This window comes from Fukomys damarensis, unplaced genomic scaffold (genome assembly GCF_012274545.1).
Source record: "Fukomys damarensis isolate Sample0158 unplaced genomic scaffold, DMR_v1.0_HiC HiC_scaffold_20, whole genome shotgun sequence".
In the NCBI taxonomy this organism is placed as follows: Eukaryota; Metazoa; Chordata; class Mammalia; order Rodentia; family Bathyergidae; genus Fukomys; species Fukomys damarensis.
In genome coordinates, this window is record NW_022900932.1 from 12,128,492 (window position 1) to 12,153,877 (window position 25,386).

Below are 25,386 nucleotides of genomic sequence, written 5' to 3' on the forward strand. Positions count from 1 at the left end.
GCTTCACGTGGCAGCATTCCTCTGCTGACTGGGAACGTTTAAGACGTGCAGAAAAACATTGACAGATTAATTAGGATCATGGCGCTCAAGGTTATGAGTGTAGGAAGCAGGCAGCCTGGCCTTTGCTCCTTCAAAGACTACAATCTGTGCTCAGTGGGGAACTTAACAGGGGCCAAATATCTATTGTTAGAAATAAAGACTTTGCTCTCCTTGATTGGCTCTGAGAAAATAAAAGATGTGCCGCTCTTCAACCTTTCTTTGATCTGTTTTCGTACTATCACCACGAACGCTGAACGATTTTAATCCAAATTCACGCCTCCAGGTAGTGGATCACCCACAAAGTTTCCCTTGGCACAAGCAGGCGGTGAACATCAGAGCCCAGAGGGAAGGTTGCGTTCCGCTCACTCCTTCCTAGCCTTGTGTCCTTGAAGAAATCACTTCCTTCCAGGGACCTCTTTCAGTCTGCGGAAGGGCACTAATACAGGGCGCTGTAACACAGCACCACCCATGTCCAGGCGAAGTGAATGAAAAATGGAAGGTCCAGCTTACGTCTGGGGAGAGGTCTCTACTCACCACACAGCCGGTCCTCCCGAGGCTGAAAGGTAGACAGCAATGCCAGCTCAGCACTCTGGACAGAGCAACGGGCTGGGAGGAGGACAGCTGCCCTGCCTAGCTAAGTCCTCGACCTGTCTCCCTACACCAGAGCCTGTTTCCACTCTTTCACACCATTTCTCCAGGCCACCGCACTGCAAGTTCGGCCCTCTTATTCTTGTACCCTGCAGAACTGTTCTGCAGTTTCCAGTTCTTGCTTTCATCAAAATAATAGGTAGACGTCTGACACTGTGGGAACTTCAAAATATTAGATCAAGCAACATAATGATTGATCAGAAACAACTGCCAAGAAAATCTAGCACTTTAGACAGTTGTCTGACTTCACCCATTGGCTTAATTTTTTCCCCAAGGAATACTGACCCGGAAGAAAGACGGCCACAGCGCTGCCTATCCTAGGGTCTGACAGATGTGAGTCGTCTTGAGTCTAGTTACTCAGTGATGTAACAAGTATTTGTTGATGGTCCACGGTGTACAGAACAGGAAGTGTTAGTGGCAAAGCTGACAATATAGGACAGCAAATAGTAGATAGAGTGGGGACAAATTAAAGAAATTCCATACAATTTTCGAAGACCCCAGAATATAAGCAAACCCACAGGATAAAGGTCCTCACTGCTAGAACAGCATGGACCTTTAATATAGACAAATACATAAAGCATTTTAATACTTTCCATGTTAGCTTTAAAAGTAACCAAAGTAGATATCCAACAACTATAACTTTATGGTCCAAACCATTCTCTGTCTTTGTGTGTGCGTGTGTGTGTGTGTCCATAACAATATTTATAAATTTCAGAGGCCATTCTGAAAAATACAACTCCTAGAATTACAAGATGTACATTATTCCTTCTCTGTAAAGAATTTAATTATTTTTTTATATGCTGAGAAGTAGCATTATTTGACTTTCAAAATCAGGAGACTACAACTTGGGATGTTAGGATTCTATTTTCTAAATGGGAAGAAAGGGGCTAAAGGTGTAGGGAAGGTGGGATGGGTAGGGGAAGGGTAATAAGGGAAAAGAAAAAAATGTGAGATAATGAAAGGATGGAAATAAAATGTTTGTAGATGGGGAGGGGAGGAGGGGGTGAAGGCAGGGCAGGGACAAGGGGAAAAAATGAGAATCAAGACCTGTCATGTAGAGGTACAAGATTCCAACAATGAATGTAACTGTACTGTATCCCTAAAATGTACCAATAAACTTAAAGCTGAAAAAAAAAAGATTCTATTTTCTGACTTTTACGAAATTCTAATCTCAAGCACTATCTTGTATTTTGCATGTTTTCATCATGGTGTCATTAGAGTGATAGTTTGTATCATAGCTTTATCATTTTTTTCCAGTATGGGGACTGAAACTATGACCTTTGCACTGAGCTATGTTCCCCACCCCTTTTTTATTTCTTATTTGGATAGGGCTAAGTTGCTAATTTACCCAGTCTAGTTTCAAATTGTGATCTTCCTGCCTCAATCTCCCAGAGTGCTGCCCCCACATCTGTCAAGACATTTTTTTAGAGCAGCAAAGTACAGCTAACATCTCTGAGACCCAAAAGAGTTCTCACTCCTTGAATCCCATGGCCTATGCTTGCTATTTTATGTACAATGACTCAAAATAGGTGCCAACTCATAACAATATTCAAAAACAAAAGTGTGCTCCCAGATGCTGAATATTTATAAAAGTGATGTTGTCTCCTCCTGGAAGGATAAAGCTCCTCAGATGCAAGGTGACACCAGAAGAGCTCTACTAGGTCTAAAGAAGAGAAGCTGCATAACCCAGAGGCAGAAGCAGAGCTTCCAGGCTTAAATTCTTGATCCAAAAATCTACAGTAAATTTGTCTACAGTGTATGAGAATTAGAATGGAAAATTGCAGACATTTGAGAAGGGTAGGGGAAAGGAATTAGAACAGGAATTTCATTTTTCTCTACCAAGCCTCATTACAGGTCCAGGGAATGTCTTGTTTTATGAGCTCTCTCCCAGGAGGAGCTGAATTTATGCATTTTCATTAATATTTTAATTTTCACTTACATCCTCGGGCAGCTTCATGAAGAGAACTTTTTTTTTTCACAGAAAAGGAAAAATCTGACACTTTCTACTCCCTGTTGCCAGAAAGTTTTATTTTGTTTTTTGTACCGGGGATCAAACTCTGAACCTTGTGCTTGTGAGGCAGGCACCATGCCACTGAGCTAAATCCCTAGCCCTCAGAAAGCTTCAACACACCATGAGGGTACTTTCATTTTGCCTGAGACTATAAACCTTTCACCCATCCTTGCATGGACTACAAATGATTTCTGAGTGGAATGCGTGCATGAAATAGGAACCTGGTGTATATTTGTTTAATTTCTTTGTAGAACAAAGTCTTCCTCAGAGAACCGTGGTTTTAGCTAATGCATTCTGAAGACAAAGAGAAAACAGATAACCCAAGTTTGGGGTTGAAGATACATGACATCCAGTAGAGGAAAAGTACCACTTATCATTTTGGGTGAAAAAAAGGTTTTATTTTTAAAGAAATCTAAAGTAGGGGTTAGCAATGTACAGCCACCTCCTACCAAATTAACACTTATAGTCTTAATGGTACACAACCGTGTCCATTTGTTCAGGGAATATCTTTACAGAAAAGTTTTCTGACAGTTGGTCTCCAGCTGAAAAAAGGGTCTCTGTATGCTCCAGATTCATTTACTCTCACTTTTTAAAAATTATGCATAGGAGCCTCTTTTATTTCAATGAGTATCATGTGAATTTTGAAAGTGAAAGAACATAGGGAGTTAGAGGTTTCAACCTCCAAATACTTTTGCCATGTCTTCTAAGTGATGTTCTCCCAATCCTGTCAAACTGCACCTTGTTGATGGAAGTGCTATGGGGCCTCACAGTGATGGCACTGTAAGACTTGGAGGCTGAAATTTTGAGCAGAATTTGCAAACAGAATTTATATCTCAGTGTTTCCACATCAAGCCTTCAAGACTATGCAATGCCACACATTACAGGATATGTCCCATTCCCTATAGAAATACAGCTGCCACCTATTTCTCCTGACCTTTCTCTACCCTCATTCCATCTCTGCTGCTGTGTTTTATTATGACTTGTCAACTCTGCGTATCCTCCCTACATCAATCATGGGAGGAGAGGAAGAGCAAAAGCCATCTCATCCCTCTGGTTCCTGCCTCCAAATCACCCAGGGAGACAAGTGCAGGTCATATTTCTAAAAACACCTTTTCAGGATGATAAATTTTACTAACAACCTTTAGAGTTAGAAAGTTCTTCTTAAGTCTAATGCCTTACTATGCTATAATTCCCTCTTCCACCTCAGCAGAAATGAGAAGCAAAGTAGTTTTTTAAATCAACTTTAAAATGAGTGTGGTAATTATTTTAAAATCTCAGATTTTGATCATTCCAGAAATCCCTCTGCTCAGACTAGGACTGGTGGAATAATCAGTTTGTTTCTATTCTTCTTGCCTCTAAGCTGACAAGAGATTTTAAGTGCTCCTCCCATGTTGGAGACCCTAAGTGAATTTACTGCAATTATTATTTTGCTTCCCTTTAAGCAAAAAAGCTAGTATTTGCTTATTGTGTATCTTGTTTTATTCACTGAAAAATGTGTCTCATTTCAATCCTTCTGGTGTTCTATAGAAAAGTTTCTAGCATCACAGTTTTCAAATGAGGAAGCCTTGTCTTCAAGGGGTATTGTCCATCTAGTACCTCACAGCTGGGAAGGGACAACACAAGATGTGATCCCTGGCCTGTCTGATACCATGGCTAAGCTTTCTGCAAACTAATGTCTGCATCTGAGAGAGGGAGGCTGGGCTTAAGGTATCCTTGCTTCCTTAGGGTCAAGCATAGGTACAGGAATACAGGAGAGTCTCATTAAAATGTCTGTTGAGGGAATGGAGGCTAAAGTCTTTATGAGTTGGTTAGAGCTTATGCTGAATATGAGCTATGTTCTGACTAAGCTGCAGCTGTCCTGGCCTCACTATTTCAAAGTGTGTTTGAACTGGATATTCAACCAGTACAGTGGAAAACTGAGGGGGACATATCCTGGTAAATAAAAGGGCTCCAGGGAAATGAATGTGCATAAGTCAGGTGACTGAATCAGTTTAAATAACTTTATCGTGTCTTTCCTTCATGGTGAAGCCTTCCATGCCATTGTGTTGGGTCAGCAACTCCCAGACATTCACTGGTGTTCAAATCTCCAACCTCGTACATTTTCCCTGGAGCCTCTCTTTTACCCTGCGTGGAATAGAATGCAGGAAGAAAGAGTTGATTGGGGCAGCCATGTTGCTGCTCAGCTTTTGGAATGAACCATTCTATCCCCTTTGATGGCCATTCTGACAGATTAAAATATCAGCAATATGCCCAGCACCTAATTTGTGGTTCAACTTGTCAATTTTTCAAATAAAAAAAAAATCACTTAAAATGCAATTCCCCAAAGAAGACATTTTTGAAACACAACAAAACAGAGGCCAAGTTTAGTGTCCCTCTTTGAGATATGTTATAGGAAGCTGCATTGTTAAAAAGCTACAGTAGTTTAGGTAGCAACCTCGACTTACAAAGAGAGCATCCTGTTGGAAAAGAGTGTGGGTGACCAGACCCTCCCCTGGCATCACTATCATGAGTCAGTGTTGCTGGTGATGTCTGAAATTCACTGCTGGAGCCTGGATATTGGGTTGTCTGGCCCATGGGTCCAATCACCAGGGTGTTTTTTCCCCTTTATTCTCATAAGATGAGCAAAGAGTTTAAAAAGTGAACTAAAATTGAGATTTTTGTTTGCTAAAACTCTCCTTCCCTCCCCTTTGCCTTGCTATAGTGACTACAATATTTTTGCTTTTTTTCCCTGAAAGACTGTAGCTGTCACCAACTTTTCCTAGTCAGTTTCTAGTTGGGAAATTCAGTTTCTATCTATAGATATACCTTAAGAAAATCCCTTTGGATAAAGAACTAATTCATCATGTAGGTTAAAAGCTTTCCTTGCCTTGAAAATAGTACTTGTTGACAGTAGGATTCTGTTATTGTTTCTCCTTTTCTCCATTTACTTTCAGTAGATCCCAACAAATATACTGGGCTTGGCCAATGGAAGCCTTTGATTGGTCATATCACAGGGAGTCAACCACTCATATAGTACAGATTACAATGGAAAGCTTGCTGAGTTCATTCACCATTGTAAGTTCTTGTCACCCAAAACCAAGGAGACTTGCTTATGCTATGCCTCAGTGGACTTTTCAGTTGAGATTCCAAACACCTTGGGAGGGTCTTGGGAGGTGATTGGCAGGTGACTGGGTCATGAAAGGTAGATGATCAGTGTCTTTATAACGGAGACCCTGGTGTGTGTGTGTGTGTGTGTGTGTGTGTGTGTGTGTGTGTTTAACACCGGACAGCAGGCCCTGGTCAGATTCTAGCTGTCAGAGCCTTGATTTTGGCCCAGCCAACTTTCAGGATTGAAATGAAGATTTGTTGTTTACGTCACTCTACTGATGATATTTTCATTACAGCAGACTGCAGTGGGAGTGACGTGCACATATATGTTAAGCACACATATGGCTCTGTCATCCATGGATAAGGGCATGTCTCATTGTGAGGGATACTCTGTGGAAACTGTGATCTCCTTCCAAGACACATACAGGTTAGCCGTTATTTAAGCAGGTGTCAATAAACTAGTCTAGAACACTCACAGAGCTAAGCACTGTGGAGAACTTAGTGTAGTTTTCAGAGGAATACAGAAATACAAGATGAACCTGGAACAGATACTAGGGAAATCTGGACATAAATGGATCGTGCAATATGTAGCAAAGTATGAGACTAGAAAGTAAAATAAAAATATTTAACATCAAGCAGTCGATCAAATGTCATATGTTTTCTACAAACTGCAACTGAACAGATGGTCCCTTATTTCCATGATTACCTTCTGATTTCTAAGTAAAATATGTTTTGGAAAGGTCAAAATTTCATTTGAGAATCATACTATGTGCATGAGTGAGAAAGGAGTGATTTTTCTTGGCTAAGATTCATAAGATTCTCCAGGATAACCTGTCTTCTCCATGTTACCGTACAGGGAAAAACTCAAGTAGGCAATTAACGTTTTCTCTGTGGCTCTTCTCAAAGCTGGGGAGGATGGCCGTGATTTCATACACTGCCACTTCCTAGTGCCACTATCCAGGCTGTGCAGCATTACCATGAGGATTTAGTGTTTCGGCATGCTGCTTCTGACTCCAAAATAGGAAAGATGAATTATTTAGCATCCAGGAAGCACCCTGGATGTGTTCTCTCCTGAATGCCTGGTGTTCTCCACCAACAGGATTTACAATTGAAACAGATTTCCAACCTAAATAGGACCACAGTTTTGATGAGTGAACAAGCCTGGAGAGGCTCTCCTCTCTCCAGAAGAAATACCAGTAGGTGTCTCATTCTCATGGTGGCTGTCACTGGCCACCAGAGATTAGTATCTTGCTTCTTGCCAGGCAGACTGAATGCCCCCGGAATAAACAGCACACACTGAGGCCTCTGCAGAGGATGTGATGATCTATGATAAGATTGTGGTGCAAAGAGGACTTTCCTGATGGCTTGGGTGACAGAGGAGAGGCCTCTGAGTGAGCTGTACCCTTCAAGTGCATGGGATCAGGACAATGATTCTCAGAGGGGAGCTGGGGACACCTGTTTCAAACTGGAGACAGAACACTCCTGGCTTTTACACAACTGGGCAAGGAGAGACATGCTGTTGGCATCAGGTGTATAGAGGCCAAGGATGCTGCTAAACATCCAACAAAACACAGGGCAACCCCTGCAACAAAGAATTATCTGACCCAACCTATCAACAGCAGCAAGGTTAAGAAACCCTCTGTAGGGAACTTGCACATATTTTTTAGTTCATTTAAATAGTGGCAGACTTGGTGGTCCCATGAAGAATTGCTTCAAAAGTGCAATTAAAAAGTCCTGTGGCTGTTATTAGTCCATCTGGCCTCATCTAGGAAACAGATTCCTTCTCCTGTTTCTTTACTGAGGATAAAACATGTAAAGATCCTCTAAAGACTGGTTCTTCTTTTGTCCAAAGTGCACTCCTTGCAATTCTCCAGTTTTCTGGATCCCGACCTTGGTATTCTAATACTTTTAGGCTATGGGGAAGGTGACCAGTCAGTCCTCTGCAACCCTGTGTGCAGCAGCAGATTGGGCAGTGGTGAATGCATCCCACAGCATTCCTGTATTGCCGAATAGACTCACTGTGCCATGACAATTCAGTTGTGAATTCCTTGCTGGCTGGAACATTATTTCATATAGCTTTTCAAACGTATGCTGCATTATTTTGCTCAAAGTAAGCACTCCGTAAATGTTTACTCACCATGTCCTCAGATATTCTGGGTACCCTCAGAGTAGTGGTCGCTAAATAAATTCAGAAGGGCTTTGGGTGCCAAAGTCAAGATTAGCGGCAGAAAGGCCTCGCTGTAAACCATGTCAAAGGTGTTCCTATTTGCAGAAACAATGGTTTCTGCTCTACAAAGCCAAGGTGGGCTCTTTGATTGCTGGCCCCCATAAAAATGTGGTATTGGTATGAATTATTAGAATAAAATGAATTATTTAAGGTTATTCTATACTGCCAATAGAAAAAAGAACAATAGCCTATCATAATAAATGGCTTTATAATAGAGACATGCCATGTTATTCGTTAGGTTTATTAGGGCTTTGAAGGAGTATTCCAAGAAAAGCAGCAGAAATTCCATCAATTAAGCAAGGTGCACATAAACTGAACTTAATAAAACTGACTAAATTGCTTCTGGAGAAAGATACTGTAGGGAGTATACTTTTATTAGTTCTGCAGGAGGATGAATTTGATGATCCAGTGAATCTTTTTCCACTTTTAGTCTATCTTGACTTCTCCCATAAAAATCATTAGGAATAGCTTTAAATATAGTATACGCAACCAAACTAAAAACTGGGAGACCGAATTGGCTGGTCCGTGGTGTTGTAACAAAGAAGGGGGAGCTGCAGCAAGAATACAGGCTCCATTTAATTGGAGTGGACTTTGACAGTTTAAAAAAGACCATCGTACCTCAGTTTCCTGCTGTTAAAAATGAGAACAACATAAAGAAGTGTCCTCACCGTTGTTCATAATGACAACCAAATGAGCTCCTGCATGGTACCAGGAGCAGAGCCAACCCCAAGAGATGGGGCCCTTCGATCCAGGTGAGCCCCATCTCTCTGTTACTTGGCAGAACTGCTCTCACGGGTCCATGACAGCCATAGCTCATTCTGTCTCTACTTCCAAAATATTTAGAGAAACAGATCTCCTAATCTGCAGTCTTACCATAGCTACACTAAAGGAAGCAAGCAATAACAGCAGCACAGAGAACTGAAATAATTACCAAGATACATCAAGTAAAAGTGTAGTCACAGGACGTTCAGGTAACAGAATCTAGATTTTCTGTTCATGATGATTAAATACATTGGGCAGCCATTTAATGCCACGCATGTGTTCTGGAGTGCAGACTCTTCATGAACAAGTGCACATTTCCAGGACATGTTTTGCAACGCAAACACCTGGCGTCTTAACAATTCGTAGATAAACATTAATTCTCAGGAACACGAGTCATCTAACCTGCAGAGCAGTAAAACGTGAGATATTTTTGTGGACTACTTTCATTATCCTATTCCAGAAAGATTTAATGGGACCTTTTGCTAAAAATATAAAAACTACTCATTTAATGCAACTCCAAATACCGATTTACCAGATAAATGGGCACTAAGTCAGAAATGTTTATTAAACCAGATATTGCCCAACACAAAGGTAGAAATTAAGTCCTTATTCCTTGTCCTTCTGAAAAATGCTCAACATCTTGGTGGCTTCTTCAGTTTCACTGTTTTCTTTGGGGATGTTTCTTGATTCATAAAGATGTCTTATACTTGCTTATACATGTCTTGTTTCCTGACTAGATAGTCCTCCAAACATCTTAGCATTTACTACACATTATGGAAGAAAAACCAAAGGTGAATGATTTTGGGGGTCATGGAAACTTCCACTGTTAGACAATCTTCTCGCCAGGTCCTGGGGATGATTAATGTCTCTTATGTCTTTTCATCTTGATATTTCTTGGTTCATACCCATAAAATTTTCCTGTTTTGTATTCATTTTTTAAGTCCACAGCATTATTGGGATTTTTATGCTGACTTCATAACCTTCAGAGTAACTGATCATAGCAAAATATTTCCCTGCTTACAGACAGCAGCTTTCCACTGACCTCATTTAATGCATACATTTTGAAAAGAAAACATTTATTACCCACTAAAATACAGATTTCTCAAAGATACCCCTGCATTAAAAAATTATTTTATTAAGGAACGCTTGAGGAAGCTGAATTTGATAAAGTACCAATTCTAGATTATTCAGAATTCTTGATCACTTTGGATAACCTCTAAGATTCATTTTCAGGCTGGTTAACTTCCTACTAGCTTGCTTCCCTTCCCCACAAGGTTTAGATTCCTGCAAAGGGCCTGTGCCTTATGTCTGTAAGATGAACCCTTAGAGCCCAGCACAGAGTCTAAAACAACACAGGCATGGAATAAATCTCTATTGAGAGAAACCGAGATGGGATAAGGAAGGGGAGGAGAATTCGGGCTAAGAAGACCCTTGGTGTCTTTATAAAGGACACATCAGAAGTGTTTTTGAGACTTAGGAGACACGCTGATTCCTTAAATTTAAAAGTTTCTTGGTTCAGCTACTAAAAGCAAAAAGGTAAAAGGTCAAGTATGAAGTCTATGTGTAAGAGATTGTTCAACCAGAGAGGAGAAGGCTAAGAGGATATAATTACCATTTTTAAGGTCACAGATAGAGGAGATAAATGCAAAATTAGGGTCCTCTTTCTTTATTGGAGGAAGAACAAAGAGAATTACCTTGTTTTAAATGGATACCAGGAACAGTTGTCTTCTACAGACCCTAAACAATGAATAGGTTACTGATTTTTTATATATATAACGAAGCTTTCTGAATTGCGTTGGTTAGATAACCTTCCAAAAGTCTCTTGATGGAGTCTTATAAAAATATATGCACAAAATATTTTGAATTCCTTTAAGGTAGCCACAATACTTTAACATCCTTTAGAACAGTGAACAGAAGCGTTAGTACCTTGTTTTATATCGCTCTGCAAATACAAGGTGGGTATTGATTTAACTTTGTAAAGTGCTCACTTTTTAGCCAAAGACATTTAATGTAAAGATGATGGTGGAGTACTAGAAATGTAGGGCCTATGCTGTAATGTATGACTTCCAGTCACGAGTAGCCAGGGGTGCATACTCCGTTGCCCATATTCACTGGAGAAAATCCCCTTGCTTTACGTCATGTATGAAGTGATGATGCACAATTCCCATTTAGGAACAACAAGAAAAGTCTGTGATTTGGGAATGGGTGGCTAACGGAGAAGTCTTCTCGTGACCCAAGCTGGGCCCTTAGCTTGTTATGGCCTCCATCTAGCTGGAACTGCATTCAATGTTCATTACATGCTAATGAACATACTTTTTCTTCAATGAGACATTCTGTTAATACTGTTTTACTATGGATGGCTTGCACACTGATTGGAGGAAACCAGGATCTATTTACAAGCAACTTAGAGATCTCATCAAGCTTTCTAAAGCCAGTAGAGGCACCTAGAAAAGAATTATGTTATCATTGTCATAGGTGATGAGACAAAAAGACCTTCAGTCTGGCTGAAGACTTTCAGGTAACCTTTAAGAGTATTTGAAAATTCTTCGATGTCATGCTTTTCATACTCAAAATGTGACAGTTAAAAAGCCAGAATTAATTCACCTAATCTTTCTTTGGCCACACACTTCTTTATCTCCTCCTTCAAGCTTATCAAAAGTATAAACTCACAATGGATAGCCTCAGTAAGTTGGTTGTAAAGTGGCAAGCACTGGCCATCTTTGGATGTGTAGCAATTTAGGTAATCTTGATGGAAATCAGGGACCTAATAACAATTTAATAGAAATTGAATGTCTATCTCACTTCCTTGAGCTACTGAAATTTATTGCACTTGGCCCTATCACATAATAATAAATATTTACCATTTGCCTATAGGTTTTTTTTTCTTTATTAATCTCCTTACAGAAATGCATTCAGTGAGTGTGCCTTTAAAAGTGTCAAGGGATATATTTTCCCAGTAATGAGCAATTCAGGACATCTTTGGAGCGTGACAAATAGATGGAGGCATTATTTTTCTGGGCAATTACAGATGAGGGAAGCACAGAAGAGAAACATTTCCTTTGCCACAGAATTCCTACAGAGGGAGCTGACCTGGGGGAATCTGACTGTGGTCCCTAGTATCAGTGTTTGTTCCATCATCAGAGGTTCAAAACTAGTGAAATTGAGTTTCTGGGGAGGCAGCAGCATGGGTCTTGACCAGGGCTTTTGTTTATCCTCTCACCTTGTCTGTAAAAGAGCTAGGTGGACAGGGGGATCTCCTGCAGATGCAAGGTCCTCCTATGTTTCTCATTCTCCTTATCCACTGGAATCATTCAAGGAGCTTGAAAACAACAGCTCTCAGGTCCTTACAGAGTGATTCTCATTTCATTGGTCTGGGGAGGGGCTCTGCCCATTATGAAATGGGAAAGTTCCTGAAGTGTTTCTTTGATCCCAGCCTAAAAAAAGCAATAAAATTTACTTAATATGACAAGCCACAAAGTACTCTTAGAAGCTTAAATATTTATTACACTTTAATGGACATGCTTTTGAGTGTGGTCCTTTACAAAGCAATGTATAGCATGTCAATGTTTGTTTACAAATAACTCAGGTTCTCCTGATTTCTATCTACAGATTTTCTTGGGATGTCTGTTGATCTACATTTGTATTTTACATTCACAAATGGGTATACTTTGCAAGAAAATGCTCTTTTCCTCTAGATCCTATATCAAGACAGATTTATTTTCTCTCTTTTGCCTGTTAAGGATGTGAAAGTCAGCCCCCAAACATTGCCCCAGAAGTAGTCTAAAAATAACATTAAATGAAGGCTTGTACAAATGGTGTCATGGCTACTTGCTGAACTGTTGTGGAACCAGCAAAATAATTATGAATGTGCTTATGAAGTAATGAAAACAGGACAAAAAAGATATGCACCCTCTTATGACAAATGTGTATTCTCCAGTTAAAGACTGGAAATTTATATAATAGAGAGATAGACTTGTTGAGTGGAATGGTGAGTGATTTTCAGTTTTCTAATCTTTTTGCAGTGTTGTCATGATTTTGAGTTTACATTAGTTTAAAAAGGCTACAAGTTGTTGTTGTAAGATGACCAATTACTAGATGTTCTGAAAATGTGCACAGGAAATGTTGGCAAAACTATGCTTTTATTGAAAAGTTGAAGGAAAAAAATTTTAAGTAGCATACCCAAAATCATACAAGTGAACAGAAAAATGAAATTAAAATATATTTGTCTGTTTCCTGTTTCTTCCTTTCTTCATCATTATTTTAAGAATTTAAAAGAGAGACTAAGTAATTGACTGTCCAGTTTCAAGGCATGAAGATAAAGAGCCTCCTCAATAAAAACAGTTGTTGCTTTAGGCTCAGTGGCCAGATGCCATAAATGCTGCCAACTTTAACATCATTAATTCCACCAAAAACCAACCAAGAGAAAGACAGAGTGAGCAGCTCTTATCAATGTAGCAATCAGATTTTCTAGCAGGAGGAATATGGAAAAGATGATATCTTTGTGTAAACAACGTTTTAAAGATAGCTCTAAAAATATAAAATTTGAACATTTTCTAGGAAGAGTCACTCTGATAAGATGTGATTTGTTAAAAAAATGTACAAAGCTTCACAGCCTAGAAAGAAGTCAGTTCCTTAAAAATCATCCCCAAGGTAAAAAATGGTTGAAAACAATGAGATGAAAATTAGAGCCACGCTGGCGTACTGGCTTCATGTGCCATTCCCTCAGAGAGGCATGTGCTATCTACTAAAGGGGGTCAGTAAACTAGTTCACACCCGAGCGCCTCTGGTTCTCCGGGGAGCCAGTGTCCTCTCTAGGAAATTCCGCAGCGCCCAGCCACCCTGTCCTCAAATTGGTGCCTCAGGCTCCGCCTCACTTGCCTAGACTCCGCCCTCAGTGGCCGTCCCTTGCATGGAAAGGAAGGGAGAGGAGACACACTAGGCTTCTCCCTCAAGGAGGGAGAGTTACACGAGAGCTCTGTGGCGATGTTCAGGTGGTGTCCAGTGCTCTCCATTCTTAGTGGAAAAGTGTGCCAAGTACTGAATCAACCAGATCCAGGCATCCCAAGCCAGCACTTGATAAGGGTCCCCATCCTGAACAAATGCTTACTTCATTTAACTGAGGGCTTTTTTGACATAGATGCAAAATTGTGACTTTAAATTATGTGGAGAAAGCTAAACATGTGAACAAAGGTATGACATCCATATTTATAAGCTTTACAGTCTTGAAGGGAAGTGAAACAGGTTCTACAGACCCCACAGACACCTTCACACAAGTGTTATGGGCTTGCCTTGTCTTTGTGTTTAAGGAAAGGTTCCATGCAAGAAATGGGTAAACTATACTTCCAAGGATTTGGAGTTTTGGTAGTTAATATTTCTACTCTACACATTTATATGCACTCAGCATCTGTTTATATTAATCAAAATTTTCTCATACCTATGTACATATATGTATATAGTTTCAATATTCTCATTATATATGTTTGTATAGTTTACATATGCATATATAGTTCTCTTATTTCTTAGTTAAAATATAAACAAAAGGCCTTTGGGATCAGTGGAGTCTTCATCCAGGATAACCCTGGCAGTCTTGATACCATTCAAACAATCAATGCAAGTAGGGTGTCTTAGTGCAGAGTATACAATGCAGTTAGGTGAAGGTTAGTTAACCAAAGCTATCTTTGTTGGCATCCCTGCTCCAATAGGACTCCAGCTAGAGCAAGCTTTCCCTGAGCCTTTCTAGGAGTCCTGAGAATACCTTTTACCAGCTTCCAACTAGAACTTTTCTGGCCTTCTCCAGTCCCCAACGATGGTGCCAACCATGGGTGAGAGCAGGCACTGGCTGCCCCTGACACTCTAAAACCTGTGCGGAATGTGATTCTGTGCTGGAATTGCTAGGTCATGCACAGAACAACACATTAAACCTGAATTTCAGAGAAGCAAAGAATGCAATATTTTTACACGCCTATATTAAAAATACACTTGTATCTGGAATTCAATTTCACTATGTTTTCATTTGTTAATCCTGGCAGCCCTGCTGGCCCCTGAGGGATGTCATGCACCCTTGCAGCCTGTCCTGAGGTGACACCATGTGGGCAAAGTACTCTCCCCTCCTCTCCCGGTGGCCCTTTGTTCTCTGAATACAAAGTCATGGTGTTTGTGACTTGTGTGTCTTAGGACCAGTTGTGCAAAGAGCTTTCATGGCCTTTTTTGTGGCCATGACTCTAGAACTCAAATACAGTTACAGGAGGTCAGTCTGGGATGGGCCTTTGTCTTGTTTCTTTGCAGTGTCTCTCAAGGGTTTGCCCAACATACTGCTTTCTGTCGGCTAGATTCACCAGGCAAACAAATTTACGCAGCAAAATCTACCTACTCCATTAGTCTATTCGTAATATAGAGTGATATTTTAGCACAGACTCCACACACATTTATAATGCACATCACACTGACATTAAGAGAACTACCCAAAGTGCATGAATGGGCTTTCTCTTTCTTGAGGCACTTGGAGAAGCTCCCTGGAGAAAGTGGCTTTTGGTCATGTGTATGGTTTTGACAATGAGAAAGACACTCCAAGCAAAAGGAACAGAATGAATGAAGGTCTGAAAACAGGAACATTTAGAATGTGTTTGCTTTGGTTCACTGCGGCATTTGATTTAATATGCTTAAAACTAGACGTGAGGTTGGGAGCTTAGCCAAAGAAAGTCCTCAGTGGTCCTGATAGGGCGATTGTAATTTCTTCTCCAGGAAGCTCTTGTAACTATAGGCCAGAAGAAAAATATACCAATATATATGGTCTTCTACATAGGCTAGGTTTTGTGAGAAATTGGGATTTGTAAGCCCAGGCTTACAAATGGAATAGGTAAACATAATGAGCCCAAGGCAGGGTCCAAGAGAATGGAAAGGGAAATCAGAGGAGGCTTTGGCCCCCAACCTTGGTAATCCATCATCACCTGCACCAGAAATCTGAAGACCACAATGCCCAGCTGCTCCTCAATTAATTACACCAGAATCCTAGAAGAGGGGACCCATGAATCAGTGTTTTCAAGCTCTGCCAGTGTTCCCTCCACTTGTCTAAGATTGAACACCAAGGAACAAGGAGGGTTCTCAAGCATCAGCAGAAACCAGTCACCTGCACAGCACGCCAGGCCCCAAGTCCAGTTGCAGCAGATCCAGAGCAAAGTCTGCAGATCTGCATTTCTCACAAGTCCCAGGTGAAGTCAAGGCTTTGGTCCAAGGAGTCCACTTGTGACCTGTGCTGTACCATGATAAAGATGTGATAACTGATGAGATATTACTCTGTGCATATCCCAGCCACCACAGATGGCTTACAGACGCGGACAAAATAGCCGATGTTTGGCTGGATGCAAATATTGGGAGAACAGATAGTGAAAAAGACCATTTTATGGGGAAAGAAACCATACCTATGAAAATGGAAAGAGTTGGCAAGCTGCAGAGAACCACTAGAGAGGTAGGAGAACTAGGATATGACAGAAGGCAGGAGTCGAGGAAGCGGTTAAAGCTCACTGCATAGAGCATGCAGTCAAAACCTGCCCTCCAAGGAATTCCAGGCCCAGCGCCTGCACAGACCGAGAGCTGCCCCCTTCCTTTTCTACTCTTTCCTATTATTAGTAAAGGGAACAGGATGGTGATCCCAGAAGTCTGTGTCCGTCACTCTGCCCTTACTCAGGAAATCATGAGGACCACCTTTTGTTAGAGGGAGTTTCAGCTTTCAGAGTTGAAATAAAAGGGATTTTTAAAATATCTCTTTGTAAGCTCATAAGAAAGCCAGTGTAATGGCTATTCCTCGGATAAGGGAGAATGGCGGTGCTCAAGGAGTTAACCACTAGCACTTACAGATTTACAGCGAAGCCCTTCCACCACAGTATGTGGGGCTTGAAACAGAAACATCAGCATCACTTGAAGCATGCTAAAAAGGCAGAATCTTAATCTCCTCTGGACCCTGGAGACAAATGCATCTTTAACAGGATCCCCAGGTGAAAATCAGGGCCCGAGAAGCATTGCTTTAGGTATTATAAGCCCATTCAATACCCGCAGTACTAAGAGATGGAGGCCATTATGAGAGAACTGAGTTGCAAAGGAGTTAGAAATGAACCCAAAGTCATACAGCTAATGAATGAGGGCAGTGTTAAGATGTGAATTTGGACAGTCTGGATCCATGAGAGAGATCTAAATTACTCCATATACAGTGACTCTTAAGACATCCTTGACCGGTCACTCTAACTTCTGCCCAGAGTGGTTCCAGTTCAGTGCTGCCCAGGTGTCAGGTCCTCCCCACCCAGGTGTTGCCTGGCACCTGTCAGCCCTCAGCTCACAGTGACCTCCTCAAGAAAGCAGCTTTTAAGACTGCAAGACTTGGCTTCCTACTCTCACAGCACCGTGCATTTTTTATCCACAGCAATTTGCAACTATGAATTTTCTGTGTCATTTTTGAAAACTAGATCCAAGCTCCACGGGGGTAAGGGCTACATGGGTTTTGTTTCTCATGGAACATCTATGACCATCACAGAGACCATGCCTGACACGCAGGAGATACAAAGGTTACTTGCACGGAAGTGAGTGTGGGAGGTCTGGAATCCCACCCACCCGACAGAGCAGTCCTGCATCTTACCCACGTCGGCACAGCCTGCAAAGAAGTCAGAACTGAGTATTCTCTTTCTCCATGTCCAACAGAGCTCATAATTCAAAAAGAGGAGTAAACACTGGGGCTGTCCCTGCACATTCATTCAAACCAGTATCAGCCACGGACCGCTGGCTTTCCAAAAGCTACAACAATGCTTTCAACACGGGTCTGACTCCCTGTAACTCAGTCTACACAGCTTTCCCTCAGGTTCTGCAGGATACTGGTACCAGAACCTTCTTCCAGTATCCAAATCCAGGAATGTCCAGGTCCCCAGTGTAAAACAGCATATATGCATATAATCTACAGGCATCTTCCTGTGACCTAGATCATCTCTACATCAGGTGTAATACCTAACAAGAGGAAAATGCTATATACATAATATCTATGCAGCATTATTTAGGAATGATGAAAAGAGGAAAGGATGCATGTTTAGTAGTGAAACATTCTGTTCTCAAATGTTTAACACCCACAGTTGTTTGAATCTGTCGTCGTGGGGATCAGAGGTACTGAGGTCCAATTGCACTGTGCCCCACTGCTCGGGTGACAGTGGGGACACTAGGGATGCTGGGTGAGGTCTCTGTGTGTCAGAAGAGTGGTTTCAAAGAGGAGATGCTGACAGTTTCAATGCAGATCCTGTGACTAAACACGGGCCATTCAGGGCTGAGTGATGATCGTCAAAGCAGCTTTCACAGCCCCTGAATTTGTCTGAGTGACAGAGAATGAGCCTTGATTTCAACGAACAACTCGCTCTAATGGTCTTATCTGAAGGGGGCCTAGGTTACAATGCTGCTGTGAAGGTGCCCTCCACTGTGACTGTGTGTTCCACTCCCCCCAAGTTTTCTGGCTCCTATGTGTCATTCCTATACGTGGTGTTCACATATAAAGCTAACATAATGGGGCTAACTAGGGCTTCATGTTGCTACTGTCATGAAATAACTGCAAAACATCTGGAGAAAAGGGCCGATTTTTTTTTCTTCTTAGAGATAGATGGTTAGGCTTAATTTCAACATTTTTAGAAAATATCGTACAACAGTAATTATTTGTAAGTGTGCCCAGGGCACAGGTCCCCCAAAGAGGATGGCACAAGGGGTTTCAATGTGGACCCCCCCGCAATTTGCCCAACACACGGCTCATGTCTCCATAACGCACCTTCATAGAGAGGCTCCATGAGTCTGCTTCTCTCATGGTATTTCACACCTGAATCAATGCAAGCTCCTCAGACTCAAGTCAGGGATCAGGAGGACCGAATTTGGCCTGCAGTCTAAGATCTGCACCTCCCTTGTGCTGATGTGGGTGTGAGCCCCACAGAGACTGGTTACCACACAGATGCTGGGGAGTCCGACGGAGTCTTAACCTCTAACAAGCTACCACGTCAGGCTGACTCCACAAGCTCCTTTAACATTTTGAGGAGGAAGTCTTAGAAGATAAAAATATAGTTAATGTTGTGGTCTGTGATGCAACATGGTATGCTTTTGAATTAAGTAAGAGCCCTGCCTGAACTCTTCTTCCTCCTGGGGCTGTTACAAATACAACCTTGTCCACCAGCTCCCTTGCAGTGACAACCCACGGAAATGAGTCACTCCTATGTTTTCATCTTGGCGAGGGGGCCTGGGTGATTTGTTTGACTAAGTCAAGGAAGAAATCGACCTGCTGTGCAATCTAATGGTGTCTTGGACTAATCTAGAAGCTTGGAATTTTCACATTTCTTCTTTGAAAATGTTTATATTGAGGGCAGGCAGAAATGTCTGGACATATCTGAAATAGTCCTGAGTGTCCACTGATCAACTCTGAGACAGAATTAAAAGCAATGTGGTCCAGTTATGGCATCACAGCCAACAGAATAAAATGCAAAACATCCTCTAAACACAATATATTTTGAAAAGCATCATATAAACGCTTCAGTTATGATAAATTTTAAGTGGAAGAGATTAAAAACACCTGTTAAAGCGAATTCTTGCCTAAGATGGCAGGGAGAGGTAAAGGAGTGTTGTCTTCAAGGAGAAAGGGGGTGGCCTTCATCCTCCAACACATTTCCATTACCTATGGCTTTGGCTTCTCTCCACTTCCATCCCAAGCCCTTAAAGTCCTGAAACACTGAGAATACAGAAATTGGGACAGGCATGTAGAGAACGCGTGTTCTTTTTTAAAAAGTCCCCTGTAATCCTTGAATTCCAAAAAAATGGAAACACTCGAGTAACTCTGAACATTACTTTGGGTTAAAGTGGGTCTTTGCTGAAGTCAAGGAGCAGGAGCTAAAGCCCATTACAAGGAAGTTTCATCTACTTCAGGACCTCAGAAAAGTTGAGGCCTCGTGTGTGGGCCAGAAACATGTGCACAGCACCAGTTAAGGGCAATGGTTAACACTTTTCAACATGATCGTATCATTCAAATCTAATGCACGTCTACTTCACCTCAGTGGAAAAATATTCTAGTGTGTATCTTTGTATCCACTGTCACCATACAGGGATCTTGTATATTGCATGGCGGAACGTTATGCAAGAATGATAGACTCTCACTGTCCAATAAGAATTCCTGCCATTTCCTGGCCTGGCTCCGTCATTTTACAAGAGGAAGATACTGGCATTTAAATTGGTGCTGAGACCAGTATAATGTCATACAACTAGTCTTTAAAAATCTGGGTTAGAGCCTAGGTCTCCTGAACATTTCTGAATTTAAAGTGCTTCGTCCTATCTCACACTATCTCACCAATTCCTTCTTAATATCAATTTCAGCCAGAGATGTCCAAGGATATGTGGGCCATAACCTGGGCCAGAGGACAGGCAAACCCGGGGCCTTAACCTAGCTTGTTCAGCTCAGTTGTAAATGATGTAAAAGGAGAAACAGTTTGCCAATGATGAGTTTACTAAATTCCTTCTGCAGGTTATGTGTTGGGCAGAAGGTAGAGTTTGCCTAGACTGCTCTGTGCCCTTTCTACCAGCCAGTCCTTCTGTGTAGAAGCTTAGGAGTGCCCTGCTTTTCTAGCATGGGTTTGAGATGGCTTAGGAAGTATGGCCCTGTTTCTTTCTTAGCACAAAGGTTGTTGTTATAGAGAGCAATGATATTGTGGTTAAGAATATACATTTAGGTATCAGCTAGGCCTGGATTTGAGTTCCAGCTCTAGGATGTATTGCTGGGACCTCCCAGAAGTTACCTAAGGTCTTTGGCCTTCACCTATAAAGTGGAAACAAAAATACACCCTTTGACTCACAAACTTATAAAAATTAGATGACATACTGCGTGCAAAATACCTGGACTTACTTATGCTACAAACTGAATGTTCAATAAGTTCCTGTTTTCCCATATTAACAGGCAGAATCAGAAAGGTAAGCATGAATCGAAATATAAGAGAAGATCCCCATATGTACATTTTAAGAGTTCTTAGAATGAATTAAGGAAAAATGAAGAATAATTTTTCTTATGAATCTCTAAAAATAATACCACTGCTCAGCTTTCATGTTGACTGAAGTTGTCCTTCAACTGAGATTAGAACAAAAGACTTATCACACATCTTCCAACATAGAGGATGCACCCAAAAGAACACTCTCTCCTCTTAGGAAGGAGGAGAGTCTCTCTTCTCTCCTGTCCTCGGGTGTGCTGTACTGACATCCATGCTGACTTCCCCTGAACACCTGCTTGGAGGTGCCGTTACTAATGGGGTTCTTTGGGAAGGACAGTTGACAGAGCAATCACTCTGCGTCCTTCCTGTTTGCCAGAATGCTGTGGCCTCGACTTAGAATCAAATCCATTTCCAAGGATCACATCTGCCTGCTGCATTTTCACTTGTGTGCTTGACTGGAGAATACTATTCAGGGAATTGTTACTTTCATGGATCTTGCTAGTTGAAAAGTGAGGTTCACAGCTGGCCCCAGAAGCAGGTCAAGGTCATCCAGAACCAAGGGAACTCCCTGAGTGGCAGTGGAAACCTTCACTGGAATATAGAACAGTCCTTGCTTAAGGATCTTGAGTGCCAGTTTCATTTTAATGACGAGACTAGTTTCAACAGTATGTTAAATATTTCACTTAAAAATTCAGTCTGGCCACATTGCAGTTGTTTATGTGAAAAATATATGCATATGTATTTGGGCACTCTTTTTAACCTATTAAGAAATACACACACACACACACACACACACACACACACACACACATTTCTTCTCAATAGGTTAAAAAGGAGGGCCCAAATTATCAGAGTCAAAAGAACTTCACAGAAATTTGGGATACAGAGAATACCTTTAAGTAAAAGTATTCCACAGAGGTTCAAAAGGTGCTAATAGTTTTGTGATGTTACAGAATAAATGCCCCAAATAATAAATCTATCATTGAGCACCTGTTGTGAACACTCTAGACCTGGACAAAGTTCGGGTGGGGGAAACGATTACTATAAAAGCACTATGAGATGTAACCCTTGTGTTTAATCAATGATATCACACAGAGAGTGTAATGAAGGGCAGATTGCAGGCTTCATATTGTATACAGGAATAGGGACTTCAGATTTTAGCATCTTTTCTACAAGGCTTTTGAAAACTTGTATAGGATTTATTTTTCTGAAGCATAAACTCCCTGCTTTTTTTTTTTTTTTTGTACTAGGGATAGAATTTGGGTCCTTGTGCTTGTGAGGCAGGCAGTGGCACCATTGAGCTAAATCCCCAGCCCTGCTGCTTTTTTGATACCAGATTTATCTAAGCCTCTGTTTAGATTCTAGAGAAGGCAACTTTCTGCGTCCTAACTCGTCTGGATCACCTTGTCAAGATATGGTGTTTATCAAAAGTTCTAAGGGTCGGGGATTTAACTCAGCGGTTCGGTGGCCTGCCTTGCAAGAGCAAGGACCTGAGTTCAATCCCCGGTACCCCCCTCAAAAAAAACAAAAGTTCTAAACCTGTCTGTACTAAGTAAGGACTACCTGGATGGCTTAATGGTACTTGGAAGATGACCTCTGACTGTCACAACTCCAGTTTGTCACCACTTTTCTTTGTCAGTCAGGTCTCTCACATCTTCAGATGCTCTCCCAGCACTGGCCTCCTGCTTCTCTTGTGAACTGACTGCAAATTCTTTCCCACACCATCCCACCACTGTCATTTATTCTACAGTCTTGCTCAATTCACAAGCCTTGTCCACCTACAGAATTTTCTGGAACTGTAATTTTCCATATTGGACAGAACTGGAAAGAATGGTGGCCAGTGGCCAGTGGAGGAAAGCAAAATGAATTAGAGGGCTAACACTACACCTAAAGTTTCCCTCACAGCCCACACACCAGCAGTTATTGGACACCAACAGACATCAGCATCACGGAGACACTGAGCACAACTGGCACAAGTGAATCAAGTTGTTTCTGAATGATACACAAGCACAACAAAAGGCCAGCTTGCTTGCTCCCTGCCAGGGAGCTCTGACCCTAGGACCCCTTGGGATCCCTTTGGCAGAATTCTAAGGATCTGTGCTTCTTACTCAATCACATTTTACACTGCACAAGCATGTGTGCGATTGTGACTGGACTTGGGAGGCCCGATGTTTGCAGAGGATCTCAAGGGCTCATTTCTTCAACAGACCTTAAGACCACCACTATGCAGTCGAACCCACACACAGGAGGAAACCCTGATGCAATCAGGGAGCCAAATAGGGTCTTTCTGCTCATGTATGATACCTGTTCAGTTAATAGAACAATCTTCCTCTGTGTCTATCCACTGACTTCTACCAAGATGTGTATCAGCCAACCAACCAGGCAGAGAGTTTGGATGGAGCACCTGTTACAGGTGCAGCAGCAGGCTGCTGACCCCAGATGGCAGAGTTCCTGCCTCCAAGTAACTCTGGGTGAGGGAGCTGGCATCCACTTATCAACCCCATGCAAGTCAGAACCTTGCTTTTCTTGCCTTGATTTCTGTAGAAGAGCACACAGAATGTCATTTGAACACAACCAATGGGTAGTAAATGAGTAAAATGAATGCCTCAGGTATTTGCACTGTAAATGTTGAAACGGTTTCCCCAGGTTATCAGAGGGACTACAGTGCTGATTGGACACAGCTCTTTCAGCTGCAGGATGCCGCTGAGTAAAGGTAGTCGAGATCCAGCTCATCACGCATATTAATGAACTGCACACTTCAATGAGGATAGCACCCTGAGGTTTAAACATGACATGGTTCCCAATCTTTCTTTACTCCAGATTATTGGCACAGGAAAGAACCCAGTGAGACGGCAGGCTAGGAAGATTACCTCTCCACCACATCCTTTCTTGAGCAAGCAGTAATGGTAATGGCAAGGGATTTGGGAGTTGAGAAGCATGCTGCCCAAGCACACAGAGCCATCATGCGCCCACCAGTCAGTGTGAAGCAGGCAAGCCCTCTCTCACTTCAGAGCTGAAGCTGAGACCTTCACTAGCCCTGGATCCACTCACTCAAGGATACTACATTTCCAAAGAGGCAGTTTATGAGGTTCCCTAAGTGCACCAAATCCTCCTTTAATTCAGAAGGGAAAAAAAGGGGGGCTTTGTTCTCCCTCAAAAATCCTGAGAAAGTTACTTAATATGGATGGTGACTTTGGCAAATAAATAAACAAATAAGCAATGAGTGCATTTTCAAATTAGGCTTCTTCATTTACTGAGCCTGGGATCTCTCCTAGTCCATTTCCATCCTGGAAGACACCATGTCCTCACCCACTCCAGGAGGAAGAGTCTTCCTCCTTCTCCTTGGGAAACACCTGTCTCAGAGCTCGTGGCTGTGCAGCTCCTGAGCACTCACAGGGTCAAAGCACACAAATGGTGCAGTGACTCTTCTGGAAGTCACATTTGTCCCTGAAACTTCAGTCACCTGGAGACTGCATGCCTCATTGCCTGCAGCAGCTCCATCCTGACAGTGTAGAATGAATTTAGAAAATGCATCTGAGGGACAGGATCTGAAATGACCAAACAGCACCATACACCAAACGCTGAAACAAATCCTTCTTTGCAATTTTTGCTGATTGTGGAATTTTTTTCTTGCCTTCTGTTATTGGCCTGTTACAACCATCTTGCTTGAGTTGGATTTTTTTATGGGAAAGGACTCAGCAAGCCAACCCATCAGTCAGGTGCACACCTCTGTTTTCACACACATCCTTCTGCTTTTGCTGCACACACACACACACACAATATTCCTGGAATCCCTGCTGCATATATAACCCAGTGATCTCTCACACACACAGGCAGCAAACACGAACTCCCTGCATGTCACAGTCGAGCCAGGCTGGAGAGGTATACAGTGGACATGGCACCGGGTGGATGTGTAATCAGTAATAAGAAATACAGTGAGCCCCAGAATGAGAAGAAATCCCCCAACTGTTCAGGATTCCCCCGCCCCCTTCCATTCACTGATTTATTAACCCTGAACAAAGATGTAATTGCAGGGTCTCAGAAACTTTTTTCTTTTCATTTTTTTCTTTTTTTCTTTTTTTTTCTTTTTTTTCTTTTTTTTTTGCATTTGTTCGATTTGGCTTTGAATTTCTTAATATCTGGATGTGCCATTCATTGCCTGTTTTCTTCACTCAGTTGCCCATCTTTCCCCCCCAGAAATGAAAGAAGCATCCGCTTCTGAGTCTTAAGGATGAGACCTCTGCATTTTCTTTGCTTGTTTAGGGCAAGAAATGAAGTGCTGCCTCTTTAATCGGCAGGAGCATGCAGGAGGAGCATACCTTTAATTTAGTGTTGGGATACCTCACTTGCACCCTGGCTGTTGTCTTATTGGAGACGGCAGCCTGCCTGAGATCCTCTAGCACTGAAATAATATCATCCAGCACGCATTTCTTATCCTGATTTCTCAACACACACAGATGGGAAAAAGTATAATTATAGCCCCTGTGGTTCACCTTCATTTCCAGTACGGCTCGGTGGGTCTGCAGGATCCCCTCGGCCTGGAGCAAAACATTGTCCCCGGGTGACGAGAGGAGGATCACCCTGCCGTACCTCCCAGGGGTGTGCAAGTCCGAATAGAGCTGGCTTTTGGACTGGTC

At 41.9% G+C, this 25,386-nt stretch overlaps 1 protein-coding gene across 1 annotated transcript in view; it reads right to left on the minus strand.

The window, feature by feature from the left end:
* The window catches only part of Ptchd4 (patched domain containing 4), a 180,347-nt gene that overhangs the window by 130,109 nt on the left and 24,852 nt on the right, over positions 1-25,386 (minus strand). Inside the window, exon 10 of the mRNA XM_010617820.2 lies at positions 25,243-25,380. Coding sequence (XP_010616122.1) covers positions 25,243-25,380 — 138 coding nt within the window. The remainder of the gene's footprint in view (positions 1-25,242; positions 25,381-25,386) is intronic.